Source organism: Myotis yumanensis, unplaced genomic scaffold (genome assembly GCF_028538775.1).
Source record: "Myotis yumanensis isolate MYYU_CA2020_CCGP unplaced genomic scaffold, mMyoYum1.0.hap1 SCAF_8, whole genome shotgun sequence".
Taxonomy (NCBI): domain Eukaryota; kingdom Metazoa; phylum Chordata; class Mammalia; order Chiroptera; family Vespertilionidae; genus Myotis; species Myotis yumanensis.
In genome coordinates, this window is record NW_027223759.1 from 31,272,893 (window position 1) to 31,283,268 (window position 10,376).

At 60.9% G+C, this 10,376-nt stretch overlaps 1 protein-coding gene across 3 annotated transcripts; it reads right to left on the reverse strand.

Moving 5' to 3' along the window:
- Positions 1 to 369: 369 nt before the first annotated feature.
- On the reverse strand, positions 370 to 9,055 carry ECEL1 (endothelin converting enzyme like 1). 3 transcript variants are annotated; one of them, XM_070423351.1, is made up of 18 exons: positions 8,946 to 9,055; positions 7,124 to 8,011; positions 6,446 to 6,514; positions 6,228 to 6,338; positions 6,055 to 6,147; positions 5,547 to 5,671; positions 4,634 to 4,856; positions 4,031 to 4,129; positions 3,683 to 3,757; positions 3,370 to 3,473; positions 3,012 to 3,070; positions 2,887 to 2,938; positions 2,288 to 2,355; positions 2,018 to 2,142; positions 1,618 to 1,683; positions 1,156 to 1,251; positions 905 to 981; positions 370 to 791 (listed from the first exon to the last, which is right to left on the reverse strand). In XM_070423351.1, the coding sequence occupies exons 2-18, from the start codon at positions 7,907 to 7,909 to the stop codon at positions 692 to 694; spliced, it is 2,328 nt and encodes a 775-aa protein (XP_070279452.1). In that variant the 5' UTR covers positions 7,910 to 8,011; positions 8,946 to 9,055; the 3' UTR covers positions 370 to 691. The 3 variants fall into 3 exon arrangements, with proteins under 3 accessions (XP_070279452.1, XP_070279451.1, XP_070279453.1); XM_070423350.1 differs by lacking the exon at positions 8,946 to 9,055 and having other exon boundaries at positions 7,124 to 8,068; XM_070423352.1 differs by lacking the exons at positions 1,618 to 1,683; positions 8,946 to 9,055 and having other exon boundaries at positions 7,124 to 8,068.
- Positions 9,056 to 10,376: the final 1,321 nt, after the last annotated feature.

Here is a 10,376-nt window from a genome sequence, read left to right on the forward strand (position 1 = left end):
AGTGGATGTGGGGAACTTGGGGAGCCCAGACAAGAGGGCTAGGCCTAAGGATTCCAATTCCAGCCAGGATCCTAGGCCAGAGGGTTGGGTGGGGTATGGAGCATGGGGCACCACTGGGCTGGGTGTCCAGTACCCACGAGGCTCGTCTGGGCACCCCCAGAACTGGGCAGGAGCCTAGGCAGGACTTGGGAGAGGGGGAAATGGGTCGTTGGTGACAAAGACAGAAAAGCCTGGGGAGGCAGGACAGAGGCAGCTCAACCAAGTCACTAGGAGGGGACAAGAAGGTGCCTAGAGTCCCGATGGTGCTAAAAGCCTGAACCTCCTCCCAGAGGAGACCCTTCCTCCAGCCCCACCTTCCCAGAGGCAGAATTGACAGTACAGCAGCTTTATTGACCAGACATAGCAGCAAGAACATAGCAAAGGTGGGGCCTGGAGAGTCCGGCCTGGCCACAGGCTCTGGCTGACTAGAGTCAAGTCTGGGGACCCCTGCATCTCTCCCCTGCCTTCCTAGAGCCCAACCTCATCCCTGCTATGAGTCATCCCTAAAGTGATGGACAGCAGTGGCTGAGGTCCTGGAGGGGCTGGGAAGGCAGGTGGCACCCAGATTGGGGCCAGGGCCAGGTCCAGGGGCCAGCAGGAGGCAATTCGTGCAGGACAGTGGGGGCGTGCGGGTAGGTGTGGAGCGGCCAGCTCACCACACAGAGCACTTGTGAGCGGGGTTCATGGGCGAATCTTTGGGGCAATGGAAGGCCCGGCCAAACTCCTCAAATTGGGACACACTGCCCAGCACCCTGGGGTGGAAGAGACCCATAAAGTGTGGGTCCCAGCATACCCCAGCTGTCCCTTCCCATAAGAACCTGCTTCCATCCCAGATACAAGGAAAGGGTGAGGCCCAGCAGCATACCTGTAGTGCTCAGGTGCGTGCTTGTCGGTCAGCACCTGCAGGTAGATGGACTGTGACCGCCGTTTGATGCACCAATTCTGGGCCCGGGGTAGGGGTGCAGGGGAGGAGAGTGGGAGATGAGGCCAGGAGTTCACTGCCCAAGCCCTGCAACACCCTTCCCACAACCCCCAGCACACTAGGCCTTTAACTCCCCTCAGAACCCACAGAGCCATTGTCCCCACCCCCAACCACCTACCAGCCCCATGACCCACCTGGGCAAAGGCAATGAAGAAGAGCTGGTTGTGTGTGTACTTGAGCCGGTGCAGTGGGTGCTCTGGGCCATGCTCCCGCACCCACTTCTGATAAGCCTGGGGGTTCAGGAGGTTCAAGTGCATGGAGCTGCAGTGCCCACAGCTGGGCAACCTGACTTACCCTCCACCCAGCCAGCCCCAGCTCTGCACATTGAGGGCCCGGCTCCCTCCTGCCACGCTCTCCAAGCTGAGCTTCCTCCCAGGAAGGCTAACCCCAGGTAGGTGCCACCCCTCCAGGCAGCCCTCCCTCCTCTTGGAATGCAGGGCCTGGGAGTCCCTCCTTTTGTTGAGGACCCCTGTCTGGCACCCCCTAGGCCAGAGGACAGTAAAACAGGGAGAAAGAGGTGCTACATCTCTGGTTGAGTCCCCATCAGCCCCCACCCCTCCCCTGAAGGGATGGAGGGCCAAGCCCCAGCAGCTCACATAGTAGGCCAGCTTGAGGCCCCCCATATCTGCGATGTTCTCGCCAAGTGTGTGCTTCCCATTCACCTGCTCAGAAAGGAAAAGGCTGGAGGCTGCATGGGGCCCACTGACCTTCCTCAGGCCTTGCACCCTGGGCCCCCACCCACCCCTACCCCTGCCCTGTCCTCCCCTTTCCAAGAAGATTTAGGAGGGACTCCAATCCCTTTGTGCCCCGTGGCCCTGATGAGTCTGTGTGAGCTCAGTCATGTGTCTGTGAGAATGTGCATGCAGCCTTGGGTGTATGTGCAGGGACCTGCACAGGGTTTGTTTGGGCATATGTGTGTGTACACGTGTGTGTGCACACGCTCCTGTTATGTGCCGAGCTGGGCCCCAGGGGCTGAGGGAGGTCAGGGGGTCTCACCCGCTGATTGTAGACAGTGAAGTTGTCGTAGAGGTGGACGATGCACTCGGCCTTGCGCAGGAAGCGGCGGTAGGAGGCCTCTGTCCACCAGTGCAGCAGGTTGCCCGCGCGGTCATATTGCCCCCCTATGGGGAACGGGCAGGATGGGCTGAGACTAACTCTCACTCCCAGAGACCAGGCTTTGAGGACAGAGGGGCCCTGCAGAGTTTTAATCAGCCCATCACCACCCTACCCCCTACTGCCACCATCCCCTCAACCCACAGGCCTCACCCCAGTCGTCGTAGCCATGGGTCAGCTCGTGCCCGATGATGGTGCCAATGCCCCCGTAGTTCAGAGACCTGGGCCCACAGCAGCAGCGTCAGGCCCCACCTGTGTTCTGAAAGTGCCTCCCTGCTGCCCAGGCCCCGGGAGGCCCTGGCCAGGCTAGGAGGTGACCCCGTGGTGTCTGCATGGTGCCAGGGCACTCCTGCCTCAGCTTCCTTGTGAGATATGTGAAAGGGGCCATTTATACCTGCGCACCTGCCTTTTAGGAAACAACATCTCACAGAACTGGGGTGGGAGGAGGGGACAGGATTGGAGGGAGGCAGGAGGGAAACGGAGGCACCCCACATGGGATATGCCTTTTTCCTCATCACTAGGGTCACTCCACCTTTGAAACACCTGATGAAATCTCAACCTAGGTAAGAGGGGACTAGGAGCATTAAAAAGAAAGGGAAAAAAAACTATTTATGTCCTAAATAACCAAGGATGAAGTAGGACTAGGAGGACCCAGGGTCTGCAGATGTCTTGGCTCCTGGACCCAGCCCAGGTTTGGAGCAGTCTGAGCAGCCCCCACCCACCTCACAGACAAGGCCAGGTTCCGTACTCACTGTGGAAAATCCGGATCATACAGGGTGGGCTGCAGGATACCAGCAGGGAACACTATAGGGAGGGTGTGGTAAGCAGGAGACCTGCCCACCTCCAAACCCTGCCCCTTTCAGGACATGCCCCTTACCCATCTGGTTCTTGTTGGGTAGATAGTAGGCATTGAGTGCTTGTGGAGGAAGCAGCCACCTGAGGAGGAAGGCTGAGGTCAACTGCGGGGGGTCCACACTCCTCCACAACCCTCCTAGCCAACCTCTTGAAGGCTGCTCTGGTGGTCCAGCCTACAGCCATGTCCAGGCCTCCCTCAAGCTGCTCCCCAATGGTCTCCAAAGCTGACAGCCCCACCCACAACCTGTGCAGGCCTTGTGCCCCTCGCACCAGCATGGTGTGAGGCAGTTTGCCCCACCAGCCTCCTGGCTTTAGTAAGGTGCCCTCTCTCCATGGCACTTCCCTGGCCCCCACCCCCCAGCTCTGGGCCAGGCACCCACGTGGACTTGTCCACCTCCTGCCGGATCTTCTTGACTGAGAGCTGGATGCTAAAGCGGATGCTGTTTAAGATGTTCTTGAAGTAGGTCTTCTCGTGGACTTCAAACTGCACAGGGGACAGGCAGCACTCAGCGGCAGGCCAGGGGCGGGGCCAGGCGTGCGCCGGGCAGGCCACATGCCCTCCCAAGGTCCATCAGCTGAGGGCTGGCTGTGGCTCCTCTGCAGTGGTGGGGGGCTCCCTGGAGGTCTTGGACAGGGGCCTGGAGAAACCCAGCTGGTCAGGCTGGACAGGAACAGGCCAGGGGGCAAGCCCACCTCATACTCCTTGTCCACGGCCTCGGGTTTGAGCAGGAAGTCTGGGTAGCCGACCATCACCATCATGTACTGGAGCTATAGTCGAGAGGGCAGTGAGAGTGGGCCAGAGCCTCAGGTGATAGCCCTTTAGCCACCAAAGAGAAGGCTCTAGCTCCAGCTTAGAGGGGAGTTCAAGGATGGAGAAGAGCAGACCGAGTCATGCCAACTCCATAAAAGGCACCTTTGTCTCCTTTGTTATCCCAGCCCTAGGTGCTCATAGGTGCTCAATAAATATAGAACAAACAAATCAGCCCATCCCTTGGGGGGCCTCAAGCTGATCACCCCATCACCTGCAGGCTCGCACTTCACCTTGGCCCGAGCAGCCGCTTTGGTCTCAGCATCCATCCAGTCCAGCTCCTCCAGGCGCTGGCCCAAGATGTACTTGATGTCTTCCACCAGCTGCTGCACCTGCAGGGTCAGGGCTCAGGGTTCAAGGATCAACCCAGGAGGGCTTAGAGCTGGGCCCCCGGCACCTGTATGAGGGGTCACCTAATTGTTCAGCACCACTTTCTAAGTTCAGGGCTGGTACTGAGCACCAAGGGGTGACCTTGGAGGTGGGGATCCAGGCCCTGCACCTCAGACAAAAAGCTCCCAGTCTGGAAGGGGGCAAACTGCCCCAGCAATGATCGCATGCATTCCTAAGACCATGCCTACTGAGCATGGCAGAGAAGGATGGGCAGGAGCTTAGTGGGGAGGGCCTCCTCTGGCTGACAGACCAGGTGGGCTTCCTGGAGGAGGAGACCTGGTGAAACCAGCCTGTAGCCTCAGAAAGGGCAGAGCCCTAAACTTAGCCCGCTGCCCCTAGCTGCAGGGGGATGTGTGGGGCTCCCCATCCTCAGACCAAGGCCATACAAGGACTCCATGCCCAGTTCAACACTTATAACCCCACCCCCAAGCCCAGGGCAGCCTGACCTTGGCTTTGCTGGCAGCTGAGAAGTGTTCATGTACAAAGAGGGCGCCAAGAGCCATGCCAAAGTGGCGGTTGGCCTGGCCCAGGCAGACACGGGCCAGCTCCTGGGGCTTGTCACTCCCTTCCATCTCACGTGCCAACTCATGCAGAGCCTCTCGAAACGGTGGGGACAGATGCTCACTCAGGACCACCACCACGCGCCACACCAGGTAGTTGTGCAGGATCCTGAGGGCCAGGTGAAGGAGCTGGGTGTCCAGATAGGCTCACATGCTTGGGCCACCCGAATGCACCATCCTACCATCCTACCGCCCATACTCCTGAGCCTGGGGTTGGACCTAGCACCCCCAGGAGTGAGGGTCATTCCAGGCACACGGAGGCAGAACCTAGAGTAGCCTGGTCAGGAAAAAGGACTGGGTCCACACACACACACACACAGCAGGACACATTCTGGCCATGGAGCAGAGCACCTGATGCTGACAGGTCACAGGCCAGCATCATTTTCTGACTTGCTATGGGTGGGAGACTTGGCACTTCTGGTGACTGTGTGCCCCAGAGCTGGCCTTGAGAGGCCTCTGCTCCTCCCCAAGGTGGGCAGAGAGCAGGGAGGCTTTCCCCAGGGTGTCCCTGGGGTGGTAGAGCTGTGGTCACACTTGCCCTTTCTGACGTCCAGACCCACTCAAGCCTCACTATCCCCAGATGAGGAAACTGCAACTCAGAAAACTCACAGCCCTACTCAGGGTTTTACAGAGTAGGTGAGAGAACCACGCCTGAACCTGGGGATCAGGACTCCCACTCCAGTGCTCCTCACATGCCTCCCCATGTGGCTCCTGCACAGGGGTGGGAATTCATAGCTCCCCAAGAAGATGGGTCTGGGGTATGGGGGAAGGGCCTGGGATGGGTAATTGGCAGTTGTACCTTCGGGGTGTGGAGCGGATGAGCTGGGACACCTGCTGCATGTAGTCCGTGGCCAGCAGCACCACCTCCTCCTCCTCTGAGAAGTCCTCCTGGAAGATCTGGTCCAGCAGCCACTTCCACTGCAGCTGCAGGCCATGGGTGGGGGTGGGGGTGGGGGTGGCAGGGACCACAGAGCATAGGGAAGGGGTTGCAGCTGTTCTCAACCTGTGGGTCTTGACCCCTTTGGCGGTCGAACGACCCTTTCACAGGGGTTGCCTAAGACCATCCTGCATATCAGATATTTACATTACGATTCATAACAGTAGCAACATTACAGTTATGAAGTAGCAACGAAAATAATTTTATGGTTGGGTCACAACATGAGGAACTGTATTTAAGGGGCCAGCAGGTTGAGAACCACTGGGTTAGGGAGACACAAGAGATACTGGAGTCCTGGGGAGGGGATGACCCAATAGTTTCAGGATCAGCACCCCCTTCCACCCACCCACCAGGGCCAGACTACACTCACATGGGGAGTGATCTTCTGCAGCTGTCCCAGTGTCACCTTGTTGTACATGGAGCTGACGTCTCGACGGAGGTCATCGTACTCTGACACTGTGATCTGGGATGGATGGAGATCAGGTTGACCCAGCCCTGCCCCATGGTCCCCTCCCCCCAGCCCACAGCAGTGCCCCTGCTCACGTTGGCTAGCCGCTGCTCCAGTTGCAGGATCTCCTGGGCCTTCTGCTCCACAGCATCAGCACCCAGTAGGCTGAGCAGGCGCTCCATGAACACTCGGTAAGCTGCCAGGATCTGCACCAGGATGGGGCATGTCAAGGGTGAGGATCATGGCTAGGCCCTGGTCCATTCCTCCCTGAGCCCCAGGCCTTCCCTGCAACCCCACCCCATTGCCCCCACACCTTCTCACTGTCCTCATCCTGAGCTAAGTACAGGGTCCTCTCCGGTAGGGTGAGCCCATCCTGGTCAATCTGGAGAGAGAGGTGGGCGTCAGAGGTCAGAGTTCAACAAGCCAGGTTCAAGCAAAAGAACTGAATTCTCACTCAAATGTCCAAATAGCAAGACATCCATTGTCACAACCCCAGGGGCACAAAGACACTAGCCCCTCCCACTATCCAGAGAAGAGGGTGTAGGAGCCCCTGCCTCTACCGGTCTAGCCTGGGTAGCCTGGGGATGATAGAGGGTAGGTGCCCGCCTCCCCACCTCCACACCCAAGCCTCCTTCCTGTAAAGCCTTCCCTTTCTCCACCTGTGAGGAGCATTCGCAAGGAGGTATTGACATTTAGGGCCCAGCATCTGGCCTGCCCCAGCCCCTCAGGGCTCAAGGGCACACACCTCCTTCCCACACCTCCTTCCGTGCTCACGGAGCCTGCAAGAGGGCTGGGAAATTGCAGCTCCCGCGGCTCCGCTAAACACCGCAATTACTCCAGGGAAATTACTTGCGCCCTCCTCCCGAGCTCTGCCAGCGCACGCTCCCTTCCTCTTTCCTCTCCTCCCCTCTGGGATGGGTCTATGGGAAGCGGGGCCGGCACCCCGGGTTCCTGGCCGCTGGCGGGTACCTGAGGAGCGGGGGACACTCACGCGGATGACATAGCGTGAGGAGTTCCTGTCGTCCAGGTTAACGGTGAGTGAAAAGAGCGCGGCGGCGCTGTACACGCCCTGCGCCTTGTACAGCAGCCGGTTGAGGTCCCAGTGTCCCGAGGACCCCGGGCGCTCGGCAGCGCCACCCAGGTCCCAGCCTCCGCAGTCCTCGATGACCTCAAGCATGGGCCTGGGGCCGAGCCTCTCTATCTCGCGCATGTCGAGGCACGAGCGGAAGAAGGCACGCACCTTGCGCTGGGCCGCGCCACCCGGCCCACCCCCGGGCCGCGCCAGCAGGCGCTGCAGGCGCTCCTCGTTCTGCTCGCCGATGGCCGCGATGGTGCCGTAGGTGAGCTTGTCGTCGGGGATGGCGTGGCGCCGTAGCCAGCCACCACACGCGAAGGAATAGAAGTCCTGGCACGGGTCTATGCTGGTGTCCAGGTTGGCGGCCAGGAAGCGGGCGGCTCGCGCGAAGGCCTTGCGTTCGGGGCAGCCCTCCGAGCAGGCTCCGCTGCCCGCCGCGCCCGGACCCAGGTACTTGAGCGCCAGCATGGCGGCCAGGATGGCGCAAAGGCCGGCGGCGAACACCAGCCCCGACAGCAGACACACCTCGCGCCGGTTCCAGCGTGGCAGCCCAGACCGGGTCCCGGTGGCGCTGCGCCCAGCGCCCAGCGGGAAGCCAGGGGGCAGCGAGGTCCTGCGCGCACCCCCCGTGCCGCACCGGCTCACATACTTGACCTCCTGGAACTCGTCGTAGTGCGCAGTCATTGAAAATGGGGCCTCCATGGCGCTGCCGGCGCCACCCTGCAGCCCTTGGCGATCTCCGTTACAGGATGCACCCGGCCGCCGGCCTTCTGTCTGGCCTCCGCATGGCCCCCCAGGCCGCAGCTACAGGAAGGGTAGATGCAGGCTTAGAGAGGCACTGGGGCCCGACGGAGCGGGTGCAGGCCTGGGTCCAGAGGCTGGAGGTCATCCGACTCCCCAACAGCGAGCAGCCCTGGCGCCTGGCCTCCCTGCGCCAAAAGGAGAATGAGGGAAGGGGAAGGCTCAGAGTGGCCACCACTTGCCACCGATGCATCCTTTGACCTGTCTCCTCTTTCCCTGAACACCTATGCCCGCCGCAGATTTAGGAGGTCCCAGGTGGAAAGCTGGGAGCACCAGGCACGGGGCCTGGCACGTAGTAGGCCTTCAATGAAAGACTGTTTCTCTTGCCTTAGCCTTTCTTGTCCAAGACCTGCTACGGCAAAGGCCGGTGGGGGAGGGGGGAAAGCGGAAACTGGAGAAAGGAGGTGCGGTCCGAAGAGCGTCTATGCGGACACTGAAGCCGCCTTCAGCTCCCCGAAATTAGACGTTCGAGAAAGCGGTTGAAAAAACAAACGGCCCTCGCGGATGTCAACAGGGCGACCCCCAGCCCCGTCTCCTTCTGTTCAATAGCTAGAATGCCCCTTTCTCAAGCGTCGCCTGCCGTCTGGCCCAGAAAGAGTCGGAACCCCCGACGGCCCTACGCACCTGGACCCAGTACCGTCTCCAGCTCCCCGTTCCGCGTGGGCTACTCCCGGCTTCAACAGGTTCTCCTTGGAACCCAAACTTGGGCGAAGTTTCACCCCTAGCGTGGAGGGTGCCGGCTCCGCGCGCCCCGAGGTCTGGACGCTGAGCCTACCGCACCGCGCCGCACAGTCCGCGGAGCCAGAGAGCAGAGCCCGGAGTCGCAGCCGCAGCCGGAGAGAGAGCTGCGAGGACGCAGACAAAGCCTAGAGGCTCGCCGCGGCGCGGAGGTGGCTGCGTTGGTGGCCGCGGCAGCAGAAGACCGAGTGCTACTTACCCATCAGGTGCGCACCCGGGCCGAGCGGGAACAGAACGGGTTGAGCCCGTGCCCGAGCCGGAGCCCGAGCCCGAGCCGCAGCCCGACCAGAGCTGGAACGGGGTGGGCGATCGTTCTCTCCGTGCGCCCGCCGCTTCCTCTGCCGCGGCACGGCTCCGCGCCGCCCGCCGGCCCCGAGGGAGGGGGCGCGCCGGCGGCTCCACCCTCCTCCTCCCGCCCTCTTCTTCCCCCTCCTTCCTGTCTCCATCCAGGCTACCTGGCAGCTCTGGCAGATCGGGGGCGGGGACGACGGCTGTGGGAACACGCTCCCGAGGGTCTTGCTCTGACTCCGGGCTCGGGGATTCCAGTTCCAACCGCGTCCGGGGAAGAGTGAGGGCGCCTGCTAATCTCGGGATGGGGTCCCTCCGATCCCGTGTCCCCACTCGGGGCTTTCCACCAGCCCGTCGATAAGGGGTTCAGGTTGCAGACGGCGCGTGGGCCGTCCCATCAGCGTCCACAGGCCTGGAGCACAGCCCGCCCAAGGAGGACTCCTCGGAAAGCTGCTGCTTGTGCCTTTACAGCGCCAGGCGCAGAGCGGACTTCAGTAAGGGACTGCCTGGCCCATCCCAGCTCTCCCCCCTCCCCCCAGGACATCTGGGGTTTGGGTGCCGGTATAACCCTCCCTCACCCAGCCCCTGGAGGAGGGAGAGCCTCCATGGAGGCTGCTGCAGGAAGGGGACTCGGGGATGAGACTGCATCCCTCCCCAAACCTTGACTGGCCTTGGCACCCACTGCTCAGGAAGACCCTGACCAGAGAGGAAGAAAAGGAGCGGAGAGTCTGCCCTGCAGCCCCTCTGCAGACAGGCCCTGGGCCTCGGGACCCTGGTATGTGGGCTGGCGGGAGGAATGGGTAGGTGTAGAGGGAATCTGAATTTATCCCCCCACTCCTTCTTCCCCTACAACTTGCTTTTTAATGTGGGACCTCTTACCACGCTCTCAGCTCTGAGGCGGAGCCCACTTCTGCCTGGCTTGCCACAGTACCCACAGGGCCCGGTCCAAGTGGGGCACGGGGAACTCGGAGCTTCTTGGACAAATGCTATCCTTTCTGGAATCTCTGCTTTCTCTGCCCTCCCTTAGCTACCCCCTCTGCTTTCGGTGTCCTTAGCAGAGGACCAGCACTCCCAGGCCTGCAGGACTGGCCTAAACAATAATTGGAGAGGGTAAGACTGCCATGGGGCCCATCTACTAAGAATCATGATAAAGCAAGGACCCAAAGGACCCATTGCCCTGCTCCCTCCCTGGGGCTTCTCATAAGCACAGCCACTGGGTCCTGGCCCCATTCTGCCTGTCCCATGTCTGTCCACCTGTCCATCTCTAAGCAATTCTCTGGATACTCTCTGCCTCCGCTCTGGCCATTCTAGGGCCCTCCTCCGCCCCTTATGTTCTTCTTGG